Below are 23,286 nucleotides of genomic sequence, written 5' to 3' on the forward strand. Positions count from 1 at the left end.
TAATGAATCAGAATGAGGGGAAGAAGCCAGATCACACTGGGCTCCCGCCTCAGGCCATCTCACCCCCACCCAATACAGGGACCCTGGGGAGGCGCTTGGCTGTGGGGAGTGACTGCTGTGTAGGTCACCTGGCGTCCAAATGGACTCGCAGAGTCCGCTTTACCTGTCCAGCCTTAGTCATGTGCACCCAATACAGACTCACTCAGAAATGGCAATTAAAGTGACAGGGGATAGCAGGAAAGAAGCAGTCAGCCGTGATGTCGCCTGAGCTGGCAGCACTCCTGCATGTCTTCTTCCAGTAATGTCATTTACGTAGTGTATTACGTAGTATATTGGTTGATAGATTTCTTAAGAAACGTGTTACATGCATATACTCTGTTTCGAAGGCAAGGCAATGGTTCGTTTCTCAGTACTTCCACTAAAAAGTCACGGAAACGTTTCAGAGCTCAAGACAGTTAAGCCCTGCAGTGTCGTCGTCTGCCTGCCAGAGGAGTCAGCATATCCCTAGTTTTGAAAGCCCCCGGGTCAGGTCTTAGCGAGTGTTCTGTTGAATCCACGATACTGATGTCTTCTTGTCCACTTTCTTTTCTGCAGCACGGATCAGCAAGGCTCTTTCGTTCTTCCAGCAAAGGCTTCCAAGGTACAACCCAAACGAGCCATGGTTCCTTGATGACAAACAAACAACATCAAGGCAAATCAAATAATCAGTATTACCATGGCAAAAAGAGGAAACACAAGAGGGACGCGCCCCTCTCAGACCTCTGTAGATAGTCACCGTTGTACGATGGACGGTCTTCTGTGTGCAGTGACCTCAAGCCCAGGACAGTTGCCTGGGGACTCCTGGGACACGTTTGGGAGCCTTACACTGTTCTCATGTTGATTTAGCCACTGCGTTTTTTCCCAGCTCGCCATGGAATGGATCATGAAGACTGACAACTGCAAAAAACAAAGAGCAAGTGAAAAAAGGGCAGGGGAAAAGGCGCTCCTTTGATAAGTCATATGCTACAACAGGGTCATTTTAAGATTTAAAGCTTGAATGTAAAATAAACATATTTCTCATTGGCTTTATGCAGAGTTAGTGGGAATAGTGTTCAGTGTGGGTAGGGTGATACGAAAAAAACATTTCAGAGGATTGGGGTGGGAAGGAGAACAGAGGTAATCACATAGGAAGTCCAGATTCCAAAGGGGAAAGCGATCTGTGCATGTCTGTTTGTTTTTTTTTAAATATTTTTGAATATATTTACCATTTTATTGTGTGTATATATAGATGACCATATAGGAAATCGATATTTGTAATAGTGGATTTGTTAATACTTTTTACATAACATTACTGTTTAAATTGTAAACAGATTTTTCTCAGGATTAGTTTGCAAAATAATCTGAATTGTCATCTTAACATCCATGTATAGGGAAGTGATTAGCTCTCTTATTCAATTTTTTTTCCTGGGCTTTGAAATGACAACAGAATCCTGGTGACCTGCTGCTGAAAAATGCTTCCTCTCTAAAGAAAATGTTGATGGTGGCAAATGATGGTTATTTTATTTTGTAAAAACAAATATATAATATATGTACTATGTACTTTTGTGTAAACACTGAAAAACCTCTAGTCATCTCTAAAAATTAACTTGCAACTGTTTTCTCTAGTGCTGTCGTCTTGGGCAATGGGGCAGTTACATGACTTTGTATTTGTTTCCTTTGCGTTCCTTTCTCTCCCTCCGCCCCCCTCCCTCCCCCCCTCCAATAGGGGAAAAAAGGCCACCATGTCTGGTCTCATTCCTGTCTCAGTGAAACCTTGAGTTCCACAGACTGCATGCTGGCTCCTCTGACCCTGTGTGCTGCACGTGCTTGTTTTTTCTCATCTCTTATTCTTTTTTAAATTCATGCTTAACTACTGTGGGAGAGAATAACTGTAAACAGCTTTAATTAAATCATACTTATAAAAAACTATTTTCTTATACTTCACTTTATGCTTTTGGTATTGTTGGTCTTTAAAAATTAAATGGTCTTTGATAATGGATCTATTTTGTATTGCCTTATTAAGACCAAATACTTCTTGTCATCCCATTCTTTATCCTCTCCTTCCACGAATTGTTATCTTTAATTAAAACCTTTTTTAAACATCAGCTTGTTTCAATCATACAGTAAATTTTCGTTGTGGTCAGCTCTGAGTGCTAATGAAATGTATAATTCTGTTACTTGTCACACATTGAATTTGAAACTCGTTTGGGAATATTTACTATAATAGAATGTAAGTGACATTTCCGAAAATGCTTTCTTTTAAGGTGAAAGCTCTTATGTTTAGCATCAATGTATGAGGCTCTCTTAATTACAGCCATTTCTGAGTTGAGATTATTTTATTTATATATATATATGTGTGTCTATATATATATATATATATATATATATATATATATATATAGACACACATACACACACATACAGATAAAGTACTGCTGGCTTTTAGGAATTTCTTTTATATACGTTTATGAAATACTGAAGACCAATGAGACCATTAATGGACACTTAGTGCAACTTTTTATAAAGAAAATAATGCTACAGTAAGACCAAAACTGATGTCATCCCTGAAGTTAACAATTTTCAATATGTTCGTATTTTAATTCACAACAGAAAAATATGTTTCAAAACTGGAAACTCATAATACTGGTGTATACCGTGGAAGATTTTAAATGTGATGTTACTTTGACAATGTTTTAAATTTTAGAGTCACATTTTATTCTGATCAGAATTTTTATCAAGATGTCTAGCTCTTGTTTTTTGGAACTGGTTTGTCATAACATATTGCGCGCATAATCACAGTATTTATTTTCTAGGACTATGGTGAATGTGTAGACTTATGTTTACTGCTAAGGGAACAATTATTTATAAAATAAAATTAAATCCAGTATTAGCTGCCTATTTCAGACATTGAATACGTGCAGAGCTCCATGTTACATTTACCACACTGAAGTTTTTGTTTTGTTTTGTTTTGTTAAGAATCACCCTCATTGTTGAAAGTGAATGTACTCTTAGGGGCAGATATTAGTGTTCCAATAAGCATGTGATTTTATTAAGGTGGTGGTAGCGGGAAGATAATCTTGATTCCATTGGGAATCTTAGGTTTTCGTAAATTTATTGGGAAAATAGTTTTTCCTGTACTGCTGAAGTTTCTTTTTGGTAAACAGTATCTTTCTAAAAGAAAAAGCATGAAGGAGATCTTGAGGTGTGTATGTTTCCTCAAACGACCAGCGTTGCACTCGTGAATACTGTGTATCTTGCGCGATGAACAGTGTGGAAGCTGTTCTCTTTTCAATCTGAAGTAAAATACTTTCAAGAACTTTTAGTTTGCCTGCTCATTTGTTTTGTACACTTCATCTCTGTATTTGACTCGTGTCCTTTTACTTTGCTGAGTGCTGGTACTCCCTGTAAAGATTTTGTGGATGTATCAGAAATGTGTCATTTAAATACTTGCAGTCCGGCCCTACCCATGAGGCAGAACCTGCCTTCGCTCGTGCTTGTAGGACGGGATTTTACAGGTTCTGCCTCTGGCGGCCACGGTCATGTGTGTGGACCTGGTCAGTGTTGATGCTCTTTAAAAAGTCATAATACACATTCAGATACTGGTTTTTAGAGGTGCTGATGGGTCAAAGAGGTGCCAGCACAAAACCTGAGTGCTTCTGTTTTGCTGATCAAGGTAAATGCAATTTCGAGGTGTCCACGAAGGTGCCTGGTTTTCAGCGTCTTTGTTTTGTTTGGAGACGTTGCACGTGGTTTTCGAACCTTGCTTTGACCTGTGGGATCTGGTTTTACATGGGCTTGCCTTCTGGTCTTCAGCAGTTGATCATACTATATTTTTGTCCTATTTTGAGTGTGTTTTCCCTTTACTTCCATTTTGAGCCTCTCATTAATATTGAGGTTATTTGCTTTGGCTCAGATATTCCCGGATAAAGTCTTCACAGAGCCAAACATGGGTGGAGGGAGAGCATTTTTCCTAGTCTTTGCCTCTGGAGCCTATACTTCCGTGTGTTTTCTTCCCATTCCCTCCGCCATGTAATGGTAAGTGTGAGTTGTGTTTGCCTTCACCTATGGACTAGGGCTTGGGGTTTCCAGAACGGGGGGCGGTCGGGAGAAAGTCTGACTGCCGTGAGCTGCAAGAGCCCGTACTGCGGGGACGTACTCACTGCAGAGCCCTGCCCCGTGACTAGGGTGTCATGTCACACTCTAGAAATGCCTAGAAATCACCACTACCAGGTATTACCAAGTTGTGCTGATATTTTTATTGGTTATGACTGTATCTTCTCAATTGGATTTTTATAGTGGTCTACAGTTTTATCAATTCCTTCGGTTATAACACTGTCGATTTCTCAGTGTTTCAGTCACTAACTAGGAATGTTGATAGGAAATTGCTTCTCAATTAACTTTTCAAAAATTAGATGCTAAAATATAAAAACCTCATTCCCAATTTTGCTATGATAAGTATCGAAGTGTGAAAACTAATGATCAGGAGAGTTTATTCTTACCCATCTATTCTTGTTCTCCTAGCTCATTGAACTGTTTCGATTAGTAGAAAGCAACTTTCTCATAAAGTATTTTCTGAGCAAAGCACTCTATACATGGCTCTATTAAACTTAATTGAGTAGAAGTTACATTTAATAGTTACTCTTTATCCTAATTTTCATCAGTGATGGAGTTCACCTAGTGAAACCTTCAAGAATGACGTACCATGAAAGTGGGAACAAAGACAGGTATGAGGTGGTGTCTTCACCTTGCCTCAGCTTCTAAACCTCCAGGCTCTAACTGCCATTTTGTCAAAACATTTATGGGCGGAATAAATGTTAACATTTTAATATGTCACTTGTATTAAACATAACTAAGGGACAAGCCAGGTTTTACTGCGCAAGTTATTAGTGTGGATCGAGAACTTAAAATACCCCGGAGGCCTTTTTCTCCACCGTCTTGTTAGCCGTCTTCACTTTCCACCTTAAGCAGCATTTTTTTCATCAGAGATAATGAGCTAAATATCTGTATAAATTGAATGTTGACAAAATTATTAACCAGAAGAATTGCTTACAAGCTCGACTGATTTATTACATGATATCCAGAATTAAATATTTACTTAAGGACAGTTTTTAGTTAATAAGATGCTAATGTTTGTTTTACTCCTATGTCAGGTTTCTTGGTATTTTTTTTTTTTAAGTATTTGGCCTGTGCCTTTGCTACTTAAGTATGTGCGTTATTAAGTTTAACCTCGTCCATAGTGTACTAGCCTGAAGGAGACACTTTAGAAAGAGGCTGAACCAGAGAGAGGGAGCTAGCACATCCCCTTTGGTTATTATAAACTTGAAGTAGCCCCTCGGATTTCCTGAGACAAATGTGAGCCGTGTCAATAAGAACAGATGCTAATGGAAATCGGGTGTGCTCTCCATTTGTGTATTTCAGCGGAAGTGTTGACTGGCATTTGCTCATCTTTATTTCTGCATTTTAACTTAAGTCCTTGAGGTTCCACGGGGCCGTAGCTACTTTTTACTGCAGCAGCTTCTGCGTGGCCTGATTACAGGGAAGGTCTCCACCAAAGAGACAGTCTGGACTTTATCTTAAAGATGCTGTAGTAATGAGAGATTATGAAGTAAAACAAACGGCGTTACCTGGACAGGGGGGGTAGGTGGGGAGGGGAGAAGAGACCTAGGGGAAACCTCTAAAGCCAGTAAGTTGGTGAAGGTGATTTCATCCTTGTCTCTCATGAATTAGCCATACTTCTTAAAGAGAGAGAGATTTTTGGTTATCAGCCACATTCTCTTGGGTTCTGTGCAATTCATAGCTGTTCCCTAAATCGTGTCATTAGTATCTTTGCTTATGATTTATCATACGTCTCTTTGTCCCAAAACTTAGTCTCCGAAATTGTAGATCGCTTCTCTCTGATTTTTATATATTGGAATTTTCAGGAGTCACTTTTTTGTAAAGTCTTTTGAAAGTCCTGTTATCCTAAAATAATACAAAGGGCTTGTTACAAGTATCAGAGTCTTCACACTACTCACTACTACAAAGCACTGTGGTGTTAAAAGTGAAAAGTTACGTGGCAGCCAGCGTAGTTTCTGGCTATAAGATGCAAAGGACCATTGAGATCAACATTTTTAGTGGACTGTGCATAGATACATATGTTTAGAAGTTTGTTGGACCAGTGTTTGCTGTTAATAACCTTTTCTTCATTTCCTTCTTTGATTAGCATTGCCTTCTGTGTTAAGAAAGGCGGACGCCTGTGAGGTGCCAGAGGTTTGAATCGTCTCAAAAGCTTTCCAATCTTGTCTAGTTACCGCTGCAGAGGCACTAAGGAACTTACCAGAAAAAGAGATTTGATCCAAATGATTGATGAAATCTCGACATTTCCTGAGGTCATATTACTGGGCACCAGTTATCAATACTGTGAATGAATTACACACCTGGAAGCTTTTTTTTTCTTTTTTTTTTTTTTTAAGCTAACGACGATTTCTTCAAAGACGTCAGTTTGTTTGCCTTGGAAAATTTTATAAATTGCATTTCTACGCATACCTGCCCCCAGTGCTTACCACTGGGGTTATTATGAATAATAAACCTGCACTTCAATAAAGGCTTTGTGCTTTCATTTATCTTCAAAACCTCTGGTATGAGCCTTTATGTAAAACTCGAATAGCTACTTTTTCTTAATTTATCCTATAATTCTAAAGATATCCCTGTTTAGACAATGAGCTTTTCTTGTACATAGATGGCGTTTCTGTTGGGTTTCATCCTCTCTAATGCAAGTGAGGGTGCCTTAAAATGTTATGTTTTTCTCCCGCCTAGGTCTTAGCCAAAGAGATCTGCTGTCCTCCCCACAGCCGCAGCCACGCTGGAAACTGGCTCCCTGGAATTGGGTTATTCACAAGTGCCAAGCCAGCTTTATCCTTTGCAAGGGGTTATGCTTGCTGCACTAAGAAATTGAGATACTTCATCCCAGGTTCATGACGCAGACCGTTCGAGTAAGGAAAACGTTTGCTTCTTCAAAGAATGGAAGAAGCAGGACTAAGCCAAGTGCAACCAAGCTGAGTTTTCAGAACCCTCTCCCAGGGCGCGGAGTGGGCGGTCCTCTGGCTGGTGCTTGTGTGGGACCCACCTGAGTGGTCGTGAAGGGAATCCTGCGTAGTTTGTGTCCAGAGAATCCCAAGCTGACTTAGACTGAAGAGAAGTTCAGTCTAGACAACTGCCCGCTCCAGCCTGTTTACTGCTTATACATTTACTGACAATGTTCTCTTTTAAAAAGCAAGAAACGGTAATCCTGTTAAATAAGTTTCTCAAGTGATGAATCAGAGAATGAGCTGAGGATGCAGTATAGTTTTGTCCACCTACCCAGACAGTGAATTGACCTAATTGCTCAACTGATAGTGAATGTGTGTTCTGTTGTGAAGGAGTGTGATTAACACGTAAGTAAATGAAAGGACCTAGTTCCCCCTCATCCCTAGTCCCACTTAACTCCCTGGAGTTGGCCACTTCAATAGTCAGGGACATATCCGTGACATCAGTGCATTTTAAAAATGCATTTACATGTAAAAGCACAGATGTACTTTTAGGGGGTCTTTCCCCCTTTTACGTAAGTGGTATCACACATAACTCCCTACCATATGGAGAGAGGCATTCATTCCACATGCAGCTCTCCTCATCCCTTTTTAGGGTGCTGACTTTCGCTTGCAGGTAGCTTTGGTAAATTAACCTGTCAGAAACCCCAAGGCCCTTATAAACTGATAGACTCTTAGGAAATGTCAGTACTTTCTAGCTTATCTTGAGTAGGGATATTATAAAGTCTTGCTATTTGATGGCGCTTCTGAGTTTATTTAAAAATTCTTGCAGTTTTATCTTGTAGGTGAATTTCCACAGTTTTGAGAAGTTTCATCCATTGATATATATTCACTAGGATAGAAATATTATACATGTAACATGGCCATCTGAAATTATGCCTCTACTTTTTCTGCATTTCTACTTTTTAAAAAACGCTGCCTGGGGCAAAACTGATGGAAAAAATAGCACTTGTATTGATCATTCTCCACCTCCCACCCCTAACACTTGATCTTTTAAGACCCTTCAGTAACTGCAGCAGCTAAAACTAAAGCTCTCTAAAAATAAATAGAATGGGTGGTAAGGTGAGTAGAGAGGGAACTCCAGTGAGAAAAAGGATCCAGTTTTCTGGGTCAGAGAAAACAGAGCCGCCTTGGGTTTTGTTGGGAAAATCTGCTGGAAATTTTGTTGGAAAAAGAAAGGATGAAAGGCAGCTGTGGAAAATTCCAGACAGTGATCTCCATAATCCTTAGTGGACCAACGCTATCATTTTTTAAGGAGATATTTTCCCTGAAATCACTTTCTTAGGCTCTCATTATGTGACTGTAGAATTTTCGCTGTAATTTCTATTCATTAGTGCCCAGTAAAACCTGTTATGAGATATTCTCTCTTTACCAGGTTATCTTAGGAATGCAACAACTTTGACTTTTAAATTAGGACCATTTTTCACCTTTTAAGTAAAATGCTTTATACTTCTTGCTTGTCTAAGAAAACCATTTCTTAAAAAAAACACCCGAACAAACTAATCTGTCAAATAATCCATTTGGGAAGTAGCATACATTTTTCTATATATGTATATGTTTCTAAGGCAGGTGACTAATTCCTATTTGAAAACATGGGATTAGAATGTTGAAGAGAAACCCATTAGAGATTAAAAGAAAGTCAATGTTTAACGCTAACATTAAAGTGAAAGGGAAGGAGAGGGTTGTTAAAAGTATCAAGTGGCCTATTAGTGTATCAATTTTCAAAAGAGCTATTGCTCAATTTGCATTGCAAACCATTTTTGTACTTGAATCGCCCAGCAGGCATCTTTGTGAACGTTCCAAATAGTTGTAAAGCGGATTACATGATGCATCTTTGTTTTTAACAAATCCAATTCAGGAAAACAGTGCTTTCATATACGTAGGCAAGACATCTCCACAGGAAGACCGAAGGTAAGGGGACAAGGTGACACACAACCACCTGTAGAAACAGACCTGTAAGGCGGCCAGACGGGACAAGGGGTGCTGGGACCTGGGCTGGGGTGGCCCTGCCAAGAAAGTGGCAAGCCGGTGGAGAGGGCCAGAGCAGCGGTTCTGTCATAGTTTAAAGCCAAATAGTCCTAAAAGTTTGTTTCCCGCCCCTTCCTCTGTTTTCTCCCTCTTCTGAGGCAGGGACTTCCAACTTCTGGTGGCTGTGGGGGGTTTTGTCTCTAAATAATACACCTCTCATGCCATGTCTTGATTTTTAGTTCTTGAAATCGTGCTAACTTCCACCGCCCCAGCCGCCCTGTAGTTAAACCGACTTATTTAGCACGATAATTGTGCTAATGTCCTGACCGGGTAGGTGCCTAATTGAGCTGCATAATAAAATGATTCTTTTTCTGCACAAGTGTTTTTGTTCTAACTGGAGATTTTTTGTTTTTTACTTGACTAATTCACCCCAACACTGCCAATTTTTCTCCTGCTGTCCACATCTCAGGTACATCGCTGTTGTATGAGTTTCATCTTCTCAGAGGCGGCTCTCCTGGACCTCTGACTAGCTGTGTCTGTTGCACACAGCTCACCTCCACCCGGAGAGTCCTTCCGCTCATCCATGTTCACCTCTTTTTTTTAAAATAAGCTCACTCCTTTCTTTAGTGCACCTTCCCAGAAGCTTCCTGGCAAAGGGTACGCAGACTAAACATCTGAAAGTAGCTTTGTTCTCCATCTATGCTCAGTTAATAGTTTGGATGTAAATTCTCGGTTGGAAAACATTTTCCCTTCAGAATTTGAAGCATTGCTTCATCACTCCCAGGGTGGTTGTGAGAAAAGCTAGTGAAACTTTCAGGATCTTCTCCTTGGTTCCCAAGGTTCTGAAATTGCACTGTTAATGGAAATTAGGTGGGTCTGTGGCACTGGGCACCTGATGGCATGGACCCTTTCGATCTGGCACTGTGTGTCACTGAGTACGAGGCAATCTTGAATTCTGATTTTTATTTCCTGCCCTCTGCTGTCTCAGGAACTCCGTAGTTATTCAGATATTGGGTCTCCTGCACTGATCCTCTAGTTTTCCCATCTCTTCTTCCCTATTTTCCCTCTCTGACTTTTTTATTCAACTTTATCTTCGAACCCTTTTGTTGGTTTTTCATTTCTGAGTTCTTTTTTTTTGGTCCTCAGGTGTCCCTTGTTTTAAAAAAAAACACCATATCCTGTTTGGTTTCATGGTTGCAATATATTTTTTGACTCTCTGAAGATATTAATGATACAGTTAAGTTTTGGCCTGCATGGTCTCTGTGGACTTTTTTTTCTGTTTTGTTGTCTTGGACTCTTTTGGGTTGGAGGCTTTCCTTCGATTTCTGGTGCTGCCTGACTGTCTGCACACGTGTAAGAATGGGGTCACTCTGTGACTCAATATAGCAGTCAGCTGTGTCTTCCCTCAGGGTCACCAGGCTGATTGGCGGTGAGGAGAAGATCAGGACTTGGCTGGTGGGGTTCCCAGGAGAATTCCTCCAGCCTGGGGGTTAGGACCTGGCTGCCAATCCTGGGAGTTAGCTGCGTGGGGAAGAGAGCTGGCCTGGGGTGGTGAGGTATGTCTCAGCTTCCTGTATAAATCTCCCTTTTATATTTCTCTTTTCCCCACAGCTGGGTTTGGTGGACCTCTGTCCGGAGACTGTCTCTATTTTATCTTTTCCAGAGAAAAGCCCTGCAGACTTCTGCTTAGGTGGGAAGGGGCAGTCACTTAGCTGGGTGGTGGGCAGGGGGGAGGGAGAGCCTGGCACTCTCACCTGCTTCTTAGATTTTCAAGGTACCTTCTTCAATTTTGCTCTCCCCTGCTTCCCGAGCTACCTGACCCTCGCACTCTCTGTGTCTGCAGTTTTCTCAAAACTTGGCAGTTTCCCCAACCGCCAGCTGAAGATTCAGTGTCCAGTACCCGCCACGTCAATGCCACCGAAACACCTGCTTTGCACCTTCCCCATTCGTAGTGCTGTTCCTTCCTGTCTCATTTTCTCCGTTCTTATAGGCCTTAAAAACTCCTTTCACAGCCGTTTTAGAGGGTTTAAGGAGACAACAAGAGTAGAAGAGGGATTCAACCCACCATCTTTTCTGGTCATTCTTCCAATGTAAAGCTGGATTGCCAGGGAGAAAGGTGTAGACTGTAAGAGCCTCGTTCAGGCAACAAATGCTGGCCGTTTTCTAGCAGCAGGCACGGCCCTCCGTGCTGGACACTGCAGTTAACGAGGGGCTCTTCAGGCAAATGTTCTCTGGGGTTTTCAGCACAGTGGGTCGTTCAAATCACAAACACACTAGATGTGGACATGTGGAGACTCCCGCCACCCCCTGGACAGAGACGTTTTGAAACTGCAGCCCTTCTCTGTGGATTTGATTTCCTCTGCAGGATTCTCCAGAACAAAATTACAAAAATACTTCCTTATATAAGTTTTATTTTCAAACACAAAGATCTTTAATCTTCTGGTTGTTGTTTTAGGATGGTGTCAAATAGTTTTCCCCATATGGAAGTCAATTCATCCAACACTATGTACGGAGGAGACATTCCTTCCCTCTCTGATTGTAGTGCCGTCCCTGTCACCAACGGAGCTCCCCTGGGTTTTTACTAAGGCATCTTGCAGACCCCGGCCCAGGATCAGGGTCTCCAGGCGAGGGATTCTGGCCCGAGGGCCAGCAGCATTGGGGTCACCTGGGAGCTTGGTAGAAGGTACACTTCTTGAGAGCCATGTCAGACCTGCTGACTGAAAAGCCTGGTGTGTGTGTGTGGGGGCAGCACTGTGTTTTCACTAGGCCTCTGGGCGATTCTGATGTTGGCTGCAGTCTGAGAATCACTGAGGCCTGAGTGCGTGACGAGGCCATGCTGCTGCTATGACCACAGCACAGATGGTGGAGCTGTCTTGGCAGTTAATGGTGAGCGCTGACGCGGGCCTTGTGTTCAGCTCACTTTCTCCAGCCCTGTTTTCCTGTCTGCTGTCAGGGGATTGGTATCAGATTTGCATAAAGATGACACACACGACAGGGTGGGAAATCATAGCTTCGCCCCTGGCTCCCGCACACTGCTAAAGGCTGAGGGCTTCTCGTGCTGTTGGAAGGGTCCAGAAGGAAGTGCTGGGCACAAGCCCCAGAGGGGCCCTCCCCTGCCCAGGGGCCCCCCTCTCTCTCCTGGGTTGACCTTGGTGGGCAGGACTCATGCCTCTAGGCTAAGGCACTCACTGTTCTTGAGGCAAACAGGTGGTTCCCCTCACTTCCTGGGTTCTGTTGAGGGGTGGGCGGGGCCGGTTCAGAAGTTGGCTCTGATCAGGCTCAGGTGTGCCCACCATCATGTCCATTTCGATCCAGGGGAAGTCTCAGCCGCTCCCATCCTGCCTGGTGAGGCCCTCAAGACACAGCAGTGACATCGCCAGGGAAGTGGTGCTGCTCCGGCCTGGAGAGCCAAGTGCCACCACGCCGGAGGCTGTGGGGATCCAGTCTTGGGGAAGCAGGGAGGGCTTGCTGTGAACAGTCAGCTGGGACCTCCCTCCCCCCACCTGGGATGGAAGTCAGATCTGTACCTTGCAGCATTCCACCACCTGCTTCCGCAGCACTTCCTCAGTACATGGTCTCCGGGCTGGGTTCCACGGTGGGGTCAGGGCCTTGACACAGCCAGGCTCTCTTCCCTCTCAGGTAATGGGGGACAGGGTTTCGGGGCGCTCCCTCTGTGGTACCCGACTCCAGGATTCTGGCACAGGACTCCGAGTTACCTGAGTGTCTCCAGCCTGCTTGTCCTAGGATCATCCGGGTAATTCCCGGGAAACTTTCCCGTGGAGCTCCGGCTAGGGCCTCCGAGGGTGGACCTGAAAAATGGCCTTACCAGCTGCCCACGTGACCCCTCTCAGAAAAGTGGGAACCACGGCTCCACAATGGGCATAGGAGCTTTGGAAAAGTGGGGAGGTTGAGACTTGACCGTCTATGCGTGAAGCGCCTTCCTGGTCTTGATAACTTCTTCAGTCGCTCACTCTCTTGTCACACCCATGGTGACTCAGAGGACCGCTTTCTTGCTCACCCAGCCGGGGTGCTAGGGTTTTGCTGCCAACTCGGGCCCCACCCTGGGTCGTAGGCAGCTGTGAGTGGGGTCATGATGAGGTTAGGACACCTACTTTAAAAAAAATTTTTTTTTATTGGGGAATATTGGGGAACAGTGTATTTCTCCAGGGTCAGTCAGCTCCAAGTCATCCTTCAATCTTAGTTGCAAGGGGCACAGCCCACCATCCCATGTGGGAATTGAACCGGCCACCTTGTTGTTGAGGGCTCCCCCTCTAACCAACTGAGCCATCGGGCAGCCCCTCCCCCAGCTCAGCTGCAGCTCGTTTTCTTCAGCCTAGTGTGGAGGGCATAGTTCACTGGCCCATGTAGGAATCGAATGGGCAACCCTGTTGTTCAGCCACCTGGGGAACAGGACACCTACCTTCTAAAGACACCTACTTTCTTAGGTGGGCTTTGTCTTCCTGGTGCCAGCACAGACTGGTTGCTAAAGATGGACTCACAGAGGTGTGGGGTGGGGGAGGGGCTCAGCTCCCACCCCGCTGGACACGCCCACGGAGTTTAAGGCCTCAGTGAGACCTAAGCTTCCCTCATCTTGGAAGGAGAGTATTAGCCCGCAGATTATGGATCCTTCTAGAAACAGGCGTTGCTGGAGTAGGGGGCGGATCTGGAGAGAAACAGCTGAAAGAGTTTGCTAGAAAGTGCTTCCCTTTGGGGTAGGGCAGCACCTGGCATGTCCAAACACATGCGAAATTTTGAGAAAACAGAATTGTTTGAAAAGGTTTTATTTCCTGCTCCTGTTCCAGGGGTGCCCGGCCACTCCCTTGCACGCCGATGTGGACATGTGGGATGTTTGTGCGTTTCAACATTCCTAGTGAAAACCGAGCAGGGCGGGAGCAAGGAGCGCCGGAATGGGGGACAGGGTTTCGGGGCGCCCCGGGCCTCGCCTCCCACCGCCGCCCACCTCGGCCCGCGGCCCCGGGCTGGGCCCGACCGCCAGTGGGGGGCGCTTGCTGCCGCGCCGCCGTCCCCGCCCGCACAGCCGGATCCCGCCCGCAGCCGGCGCGGACACACAGGCGGCGCGGACACACGGGCGGTGGCCGGAGTGGGAGCAGCGGCGGCAGGTGAGCGCGGTGGCGGCGGGATCCGGGTGGGGGAGGCGAGGCGGCCGCCCGGGCCCGAGGGAGCGCGCGTCGCGCGTCTGGGGTCCGCGATATGCCTGCCCACCAGGTCCTCGGGCCCCGCGCCGTGGCGGGTGTCAGCCTGGGGGTGTCTGCGGGTTCCTTGCCCAGCCGGGCCCCACCCGGGTGGAGGGCACGCTGTAGGGCCCGGCGGCTGGGCCGGCCCCTCCCCTCCCTTGGCTGCTTTCCCGGGCTCCAAGAAGGGGGATTGCGGTGGGGTGGCGGCCAATTGGGACCCCAGCCCCACGGGGCCACCCCGCCTCCCTCCACTCCTGCTCTGTCTCCTGCTGAAGTCTGGGGTGGGTCTTCGCAGAGGTTCCCTCCCCTGTCCCTGTCCCTGTCCCCCTCCCAAGGCACTGCAGGAGACGCGTCCCAGACAGGGCCCCAGCTGGCAGGAATTCCCTAAACCCACTCTCCCGACCAGAAGACTGAGACCTGGCCGAGGCTCTGTGCTCCGGCCCGGGACCCTAACCATCTGTCCATTCTCTTGAAAATACCGTTGGCTTCCAAAGGCAGCGAGGGTCTGGTTTTCCAGTTTCCCAGACGTGGACAAGGGGGGTCGGGGGACCCCAGGGGCCAGGTCGATATATAGCTGACGCTTGAACAGCCCGGGTTTGAACTGCTGAGGTCCACTTATATGTGGATTTTTTCAATAAATATGCAGTCGGCCTCCGTATCCCCATGGTTTGTTTGTCTCTGCTTATTCAACCAACCGCTGATGGAAAATGGAAAACAGTATTTTCCATACCCGAGGTTGGGAATCCGCGGATGCGGAGGGCTGACTGCATGCTTCGGTCTGGCTGTGTGAATTGTTCTACTTGGTTTTATGTAAGGGACGGATATTGGTATTGGGAAGGGGGGGGTCCTGGAACCAATCCCCCCCTAGATGCCAGATTATTGTTAAGTTTCTGGGGGGGGTCAGAAGTTATACATGGATTTTCCACTGTGTGTGGGGGTGGACGCCTCCAACCCCTGCTTGTTCAAGGGTAAACTGTGGTCTGTTTAAAGTAAAAACAGCTCAAGGGGCGGGGGCTCAATGAGGACAAGAGTGGGGCTTGAGGCTGGAAGCAGTCCGACCAGAGCGACAGCGAGCAGGACCCCCTACCAGTTAAAGGGGGGGTGTAGGTAGGAGAGTGGGCCAGGCGTTAGCCCCTGCCTGGGATCCCCACTGGGGAAACCCCACCCAACCTTCCACATTAAGGAGATAGGCGAAGGTAGCAGCAGCCTGCTTGGGGCCAAGATGTGTGGCCTGGAGGTGTTCCCTCAGGTTTATACCTTGGGTCCCCACTTTCAGAGGCCAGAAACTCATGTTCTTCCCAAGTCCCAGAGCCAAAGCTGGAAGTGAGTTTGGACCCATTACTAGAAGTAGAACCTTGAAGATAGGGACCTTCCAGATCAGGACCACAGGGGCCCTGTGTGGTTGGACTTTGCCTAGAATGACCGGTTTTAGGTTTGGGGTCCTCATCACTGGCTGAAACCTGGTCCACAGTGATGCTCAACGAGGAATGAATGAATGACCAAGGAGACCGCAGTGGGTTCAGGGTTGGGCAGGCGGGGGCCTTGGGCTCTGAGAAGAGGAGGCCCCGGCATTTACACGAGGGCACGTGCCCTCGTAGGAGCGGGGGCAGGAGGCAGACCCCAGGTACGGTGAGGAGGCCCCACAGCAGCGGCCAGCTGGCTCTGGGGAGCAGAGGTGGGCAGCCTTCGTGCATGGCGACTTGGGTCCACAGGGTGCCTTTGGAGCTCCCCACACCCCGACAAGTGCTGAATGCTCAGGGTCCTCGGGGCCAGGTCCTCTTCCCGTAGCCCTCCGTACCCTCAGGCTTGTGGGAAGGGGTGCCCTTGGGCCTTTTATGGAGGAGGGCAGGGAGAGGTGAGAGCCCTCCAGTTTCTGAGGCCAGATTGCTTACAAAGCTGTGGCATGTCCTTTATATTGTTCGTTCCTGTGAGTTAGGGCTGGAATGATCAGCCCAGTTTACAGGTGGGAAACCTGAGGTCATCAAAGGGGTCTAGCAAGTTAAGCCTGGAGCTGGGACTAGGCCTGGCCTTCTGGCCTTCCTGTGGTTTTGGAGGAATCCGTCTGAGGATATATTGGGAGCCTAACCCCAACCCAGCAGGCAGAGTCTCAAGTGGGTATTTGCCCGACCCCCTGGGCAAAACACACTGCCTGCCCACCTCTCCCTGCTGTTCCTGCGCCAGTCCCTGGGGTTGCTCTGGGGCTTGGCTGCTGACCCCCACCTCCTGGATCCCCTTCCTCTGTAGGGGGCACAAAGGAACTGCTGAGTGTTGGGGGTGGGGGTGGATAATGACTTATGTTGACTCCAGCAAGGGAGCTCCAGTGGCCTGCCTGTGCCTGGGTAGGGGGCAGAGATGAGTTCCGCATGGTCACTGCCCTTCTAAGCTGGCCAACAGAGGAGAGACAGTGGTTGTTCCTTGACCCCAAACACCTCTGTAGAGAGATGCTCGCACAGCAGGCCAATCTGCGCATTGGCACTGGGGAAGGACGGGGCCTCATTGGGGTGTCTTTGGGGAATTTGTTGATAGATCATCTTATTTATTTATGCTTTCTGTATTTTCAAAATTGTCCACAGTCAGGAAGAAAAGCAAAACTGTATTCCTTTTTCGTTCTGGGAAAGTTTCAAGAACAGTTCTGCTGCTTCTGAAACTCGGAACTGGGTTTGCAGGTGGGGTCGGGAGGCCGTGGTAAACTTCTGAATTGAATCTGGTGCCCAGTGGGAAGGCCCTAGGACTCTGAGATATTTCAGTACAGATTCGCCTCAAAACCTAGCTGCATGGCCTGGAACTCGGTCTCGTTGGCAATGTCGCCTCTCCCACTGCGCTCGCCGGCATCTGTGGCTCATGATTTACTGTTGGAAAACTGTCTGATGGGGACTGGCTGGTGGGTGGGTGATGGCAGCCCATCTCGGGAGGACACCAGGCCAGGGGTGATGGTGGCAAGGTTGGTGACAGCCTCCGGGCCCTGAGCCAGCCGTGTTTGGCAACCAATGACAGTGGTTTCCCAGGCTGATGCTCCTGGCTTGGTGGGGGCTCTGGGCCCCAGAAGAGCTAAGGATGCCACATCCTTTTGGGTCCTGAGTTTGTGGGATCAGCCCTCAGGGTCCTTCTCTTCTTTGTGTGCCCTTTCTGCTCCCTGCTGTGAGAGCTCCATTCCCTCCCCCTCCAGCCCTTGCCTTTCCTTCTCTCTGCAAACCCTTCCCTCTAGTGCAACCCCCAGCATGTATCTTAGAACATGCTCAGTCCCTCTTGGACAGCTGACCGCAGGGGCCCCCTTTCATGCTGGTGGCCTGGTGTGGGTCAGAGACATAGCCTGGCGGCCCTTCCAACTTCAGGCTCTGGTTCTGGGCTGTGTGCCTTCCTCTGCTTTTTGGATGTGGGCATTTGGGCCTGGACTATCACTTTAAGAGGGGGAAAAAGGAAAGGCAGGAGCTGCTGGTTCCCTGCACTGCCCTCTTTGTCGTCCAGCTTGTATAGGGGGGCCCTGCAGGATGGCTTGGTGGGCACTAGGTCAGGGCCAGTGCCAGCTGATGGGAGCTGGCAGCAGGAGGCCCAGTGCAGCTAGTATGTGCATAGGACGCCTCTCCTGCAGTGAAAGACCACCTGCTGAGTGCATGGCTGTCAGCAGCAGTCCAGTGGTTTGGGGTGGGGGATGGGGAGGTGGGGGGAAGTGGGGAGAAGCGCTGTTTTCAGTTCTTAACAACAAAGGCTACTATTTGCAAGCTCCAGAGAACAGGAACACAGGCTCTGCAGGGAACCCCCTGGGCTTGAATCCCAGCTCAACATTTCCTAGCTGTGTGACTTTGGGTGAGTGCTTCAACCTCTCTGACTTCAGTTTCTCGTGTATAAAATGGAGACAATAAGAACACAAAGCTCAAAGGCCAAGGAACGGTTCCAGATTAAAGGAAACCAAAGAAATGTGACAACCCAATGCAGTCTATGAACTTGGGCTGAAAAATATTGGGACAGTTGATGAAATTGGAAATGTGCTGTAGATTACGGTATGGTATCAGTGTTAAGTGTGTGCGAGGGCCCGGGGGCCTGCGGGGGACGACCAGCAGCCTGAAGCTTTGTGAGTCCAACCAGTTGTGTCCTGTCATATTCTCAGTCCTCCCTGCGACCCACCTGCAGCCCTAAGCGTGCGCCTGGCTCTTCAGAAGGGGTGCTGGGTGGTTTGCTGACCTCCCTCTGGGGCGGGTACAGGCGGAACGCGCAGAGGGCCCCCAGGCTGCAGTCTTCATTTTCGTTTGGTGTATTAGGTGGGCAGTGTTCTCCTGCCTCTCTCTCAGTCTGTCTCTCTCTCAGTCTCTTCCTGCAAAATCGGGGTAGACGGTCTTCCTGGAGTGACGTCAGGACTAGAGACTGGCATGGCTGCGTGGAGCAGTGGCTCTGAGCGCATGACTGTTCACACCCCTGGTTCCCCACTGGCCTGGGCACAGGGTCAGTAGGTGCCCAGGAGGAGAAGGAATGAGCCAATGGGTACAGGCGGTGGGGGAAGCAGGCATAGTGTAGCTGACCCTGCAGATGGGCTTTGCCGTCCGCATCTCACAGAGCAGGGAACAGGCTTAGTGAAGGAGATGGGAGCAGCTCCACTTAGTGAGTTTGGTGTACAACAGAGAGGGAAACTGAGGCTCAGCGAGGCAGTGTGGCTCCGAGGTCCCACAGCCAGGCAGCTTCTGCCTCCTGGGCCATGGCTCTAAGCTATATTCCTGGGGAGGAGGAGAAAGTCAGCTCATTTCTTACTTTTAAACGCCTTTGTGTTAATTACAGAAATGATTCACATTATTGAAAACTCAGAAAATCGAAGCAATAAAGTGGGGAAAATACCAGAATTTGTACTCTTTGAAGTAACCATTAATGTGTACATCCTCTCAGATGGCTTTTGGGTTTTTTTTTAAACATATCACAAGAAAAGCGATTGAGCATCACAACTGTCCTTATTGTCACCTAAGGGGAGGTTCCATCTGTCCGGCTCGCCTTGTGCTTTGTGGGTAGAATTGTGGGATCCTCAGACATCAGGCTCACCCCACATGTGGTACACAAGGAGCCTGGTTGATTTTCTCGTCCCCTATTGCTGGTCTTTAGGTTGTGTCCAGTATTTTTGCAGTTAGAACACTGCACTGAGTAGCTAGTAGTCTGCTGTTTGCATACATTGGGGATCTTTTCTGTAGGCTCAGTTAAGACGGGTCCAGTCCGCAACTTTGTGAGGCCTGCAGACTAGACGCAGGTTTGCGGTCAGGCTGCATCTGGGGGCGTGGAGGTCTCTGGCACCAAGAACTCTCTGGCACCGGTAAACTGCTGTGCGGTCAGAGGATGAGACGGGGAGGGGCTCCTGCAAGAGGGCTGTGCCAGGAGAGGGGTTAAGATGCCAGCCCAGGCTCCTGTGAGGGCGGTTGGGGAAGGTGAAGGAGGAGGTGGCCTCTTCTCCATGCTGGCTAATGATGGAGCCTGGAACCCTGCAGCCCTGCACAGGGGCTTTCTGAGATCGAGTTTGCCAATCCTGCTGTGGGGGGGTCAGTTGAGTTTGGGAGCAGGGGTGGGGAGCTCCTTCCACCCCCACGCCGCTCCAGTGGGCAGCAGGGTTGAGGCTAGTTCTGTTGTTACTGCTCCGAAACCCCAGATGAGTGAGTGGCCTTCCTTCTCAGGGCCCACACTCCTCATCTGTAGGAAGGAGCTGGAAACGACCCCTAGCTTGAGACTCAAATGAAACAACAGAGGCTAGAGCTCGTACTGTGGCGATGTCTCAGCATTTCAATGTGGAAAAATTAAACGTACACAAAGGAAGACAGAAGAGCACAACCACTCCCATGTAGCCATCCCTTTGCAGCCCCGGTGTCCACTCTTGGCCAACCGGGGGTCTTCTCTACTCCCACACACTTCCCCCTCCAAACCTCCTATCACTTCATCTGTAAAAGTTGTAGGAATATTCCTAAAAGATGAGGACTAAAAACCCAGAATATTATTCTCACACCTAACACTTAACAATATTCTGTAAGGTCATAACTACCCATTCAGTGTCCAAATCTCCACTTGTTTCATACACATCTCTCACTCTGTATGTTTAGTGTTTTTAAAGTCAAGATCCAGATGAGGTCTACGTAACGGGATTTCATGAGATTTCTCATCTTTCGTGTAGGATTGATATTCACTCTTTTGTGCTGTGTTTGTTTTGGGAGGTTGGGTCCCTTTTCCTATAGTGAGCTCCCCGTAATGTATACCGCGTTCCTTCTCCCCAAACCTTCAAACTGGTGTTGTATCTGGAGGCGTGCTGTAATTCAGTTTGGATTTTTCTTTCTCCCGAGAGCACACTGAAGATGAGGGCTGCACACTTGTGCTGGGAGGTTTGCCGTGCGTGGCCGCATCTCCCGCTGTTGTGCTGGCGAACACTGATGTGCAGTGGCTTTAAGACGGTAGGATTTTGAGTGGTTATGAAAACATTCTATCTTCACCTGGCTGCAGTGCCGCTGAGTTTGGCGTTGGGGAGAGAACGTCCAGTGTCAGGCCATGTGTTTCCTTATTGCTTTTACCCGTTATCTTTTTAATTGCATAGTTGTGTATTTCATGAGCGAAAACTGGAAAACGGACATAAACGAGACCACTAATATGAAACTAAAACTGCTAAAATTCATGGTGACTCCTGAGATTTGGAGTCCATTCTTCCAGATTTCCTTGGGAAAAAACAACAACGTGTCTGTGCACATGTGTGCTGCTGAGAAGTGGAAGGGGGTGGAACTTCCTGCAGATCTGTGTGCTGCTGTTCCCACATCTGGCCCCTCCCCTTCCAGGATCTGTAGGGAGAGGGGCGTGGTCTCTTCCCTGCCCCTCCGTAGTTCACCTCCAGCTGGGTGTGGGAAGGACAGGCATCCACGGGCATCCCCAGCTGCCAAGTTTTTCAAAGGAAATAAGGACTTCGGGTTGGCAGAGCAGCTCCTTTCACATCTGTTCTTTTAGGATCCTCTAATGTTACTCAACACGCTGCCTGACCCTGGCTGCCCCTTTCCTTCTCCAAAGCCCTGGCGCCTGGGCTTGGCAGAGCCTGGGGCGTGAGTGCCAGCCCCCTGCCCTCCAGCAGACTGTACCACCAACACGATGTAGGGTTGTTCACCTCTCCTTCTTCTGGCATTGGAACCCGGACAGGTGGCAGCCATTTAGATGTCTGCATAGGGAGACAGTAGCTGGGGCGGGGGGGGGGGGGCGGGGGGTGGGGAGGCTGAGGTTGTTGGCCAAGATGCTGTTTACTTAGCACGAGTGGCTTTGAGGCTCACCCGTCACCCCTTAGCCCCGCCACTGACTAGGAGCGCGAAGGCCCTTGTTCCATCCTGGGACTTGTAACTGACGACCCCAGTGAGCCCCTTCTGCTCTGGAAACCCAGTTTCCTGCCTATTAAGTGGAGGGATGAGCCAGCCACCTCCACATGTTCCCAGCCTGGGAAGGGAGGGGACCCCAGCCCACCCCCAAGCCCACAGCTGGGAAGAGGTGAAGGCAGAGGGGCTGAGGTGAGTCAGTGCACTGGAATGCCGCTCCCCCCACACCCCCCACACCCCCAGTGTGAAAAATCAATCGGGGCAGACAGTGAGTGACGGGACCACAAGGCCGCGCCTGCCTGAGCGAGGCCCTGCCCAGGCGGGGTGAGCTCGAGGGGGAGTCAGGCTGCTGGCTGCGCAGGGCAGGCTCTGCTCTGTGTTTCTGGGTGCGCTCTCATGGGGAGAGGCCGGGGCACAGGCGTGTGGCAGAGATGTCGTGAAGCTGTCTTGAGTGCCTGGTGCTGGGGAGAGGTGGGTCTGATGGAAGAGAAGAGCGGGCTACAGTGAGAATGAGTCAGTCCAGTGGTGACTGGGGCTGGGGGACCCGCTTCCAAGGCGCCTCAGTCACGTGGGTGGCACACTGGTGCTGGTGATTGGCAGGGATATCGCCACAGGGCTGCTTGCGTGTGCTCACAACGTGGTGGCTGGCTTTCCCTGCCCGAGTGATCCGAGAGCGAACGGCGGAGGCCTCCATGTCCTCCTTGACCTCAGACGCCACACGCTGTGTTTCTGCAACATTCTGTTGGTCATCTAGGTCGTGTGGGAGGGGACTGTGCATGGCCAAGAGGCCAGGTCGTTGGAGGCCGTCTTGGAGGCTGGCGACCACAGTGGCAAAGGCGGCGCCAGCAGCTCCCAGCTCACACCCTACCAGCCTAGGGAAATGAGAACATTTCCCCCCAACACAGTTTAAACAAAAGTCCCAGGACTGAATCTCACTGGACCACTTTGAGTCCTGTGCCTGTTCCTCAATGGACACTGGTCACGGGCCCACTCTGGAGGGCCGGTTCCCCATAGGAATAGGGAGCTGTCACCAGAGTGGAAGGAGGATAACAGTGTCTTCTATACAGAGGCCTGTGGCACCGTGGTTCAGAGAGGGTGATGACGGGGCCCTGGGGAAGGCTTCCTGGAAGAGGTGGCATTTGTATTTGTCTTGGCAGGATAAGTACCGTGTTTCCCCGAAAATAAGACCGGGTCTTATATTAGTTTTTGCTTCAAAAGACGCATTAGGACTATGTTCAGGGGATGTCATCCTGAAACATCGTGCTAGGGCTTATTTTCCAGTTAGGTCTTATTCTCAGGGAAACACAATAGCGTTTTGACTATTCCAGGTGGCAGAAAGGCCTGAGCCAAGGCATGGAAGAAGGAGGTGCTGGATAGCGGGGGCGGGGACATTGGGATGGAAAGATGAGGAGGAAGAGCCAGGACATGGGTCAGGAAGCCCAGTGAAGCCATGGAAGGACGTGGACCAGGGCAGGCACGCAGCAGGGCGAGGAGCTAGGGTTTGGGACCGAGAGAACATCCTCTGTCTGGCCTCCCTTGCCTCCGGCTTTAACTGACCACTTACTATGTGCCTCACGCACGTTTCTCACTTAACCCTCACAGCCTCCCAAGCAGTTGGGTGATATTGTCCTGACTTTTACCGATGGGCTCCCTGAGCTGCCGAGATTGCTAACTCGGCCAAGATTGCTTGATGGGGCTCTGCCTCCAGTGCTCTCAGGCCTCTCCATCCCACTGGGACGA

General features: G+C 48.7%; 2 protein-coding genes across 3 annotated transcripts in view; both read left to right on the plus strand.

Moving 5' to 3' along the window:
• TENT4B (terminal nucleotidyltransferase 4B) overlaps positions 1 to 3,340 on the plus strand; it is a 50,963-nt gene extending 47,623 nt beyond the window's left edge. For both annotated transcript variants that reach the window (XM_033128575.1, XM_033128574.1), the window contains exon 12: positions 595 to 3,340. In XM_033128575.1, coding sequence (XP_032984466.1) covers positions 595 to 771 — 177 coding nt within the window. In that variant the 3' untranslated portion in view covers positions 772 to 3,340. The remainder of the gene's footprint in view (positions 1 to 594) is intronic.
• Positions 3,341 to 14,082: 10,742 nt separating this feature from the next.
• The window catches only part of ADCY7 (adenylate cyclase 7), a 54,978-nt gene continuing 45,774 nt past the window's right edge, over positions 14,083 to 23,286 (plus strand). Inside the window, exon 1 of the mRNA XM_033127206.1 lies at positions 14,083 to 14,170. The gene's annotated coding sequence lies outside the window, so the exon portion shown is untranslated. The remainder of the gene's footprint in view (positions 14,171 to 23,286) is intronic.

Source organism: Rhinolophus ferrumequinum, chromosome 15 (genome assembly GCF_004115265.2).
Source record: "Rhinolophus ferrumequinum isolate MPI-CBG mRhiFer1 chromosome 15, mRhiFer1_v1.p, whole genome shotgun sequence".
Lineage (NCBI taxonomy): Eukaryota > Metazoa > Chordata > Mammalia > Chiroptera > Rhinolophidae > Rhinolophus > Rhinolophus ferrumequinum.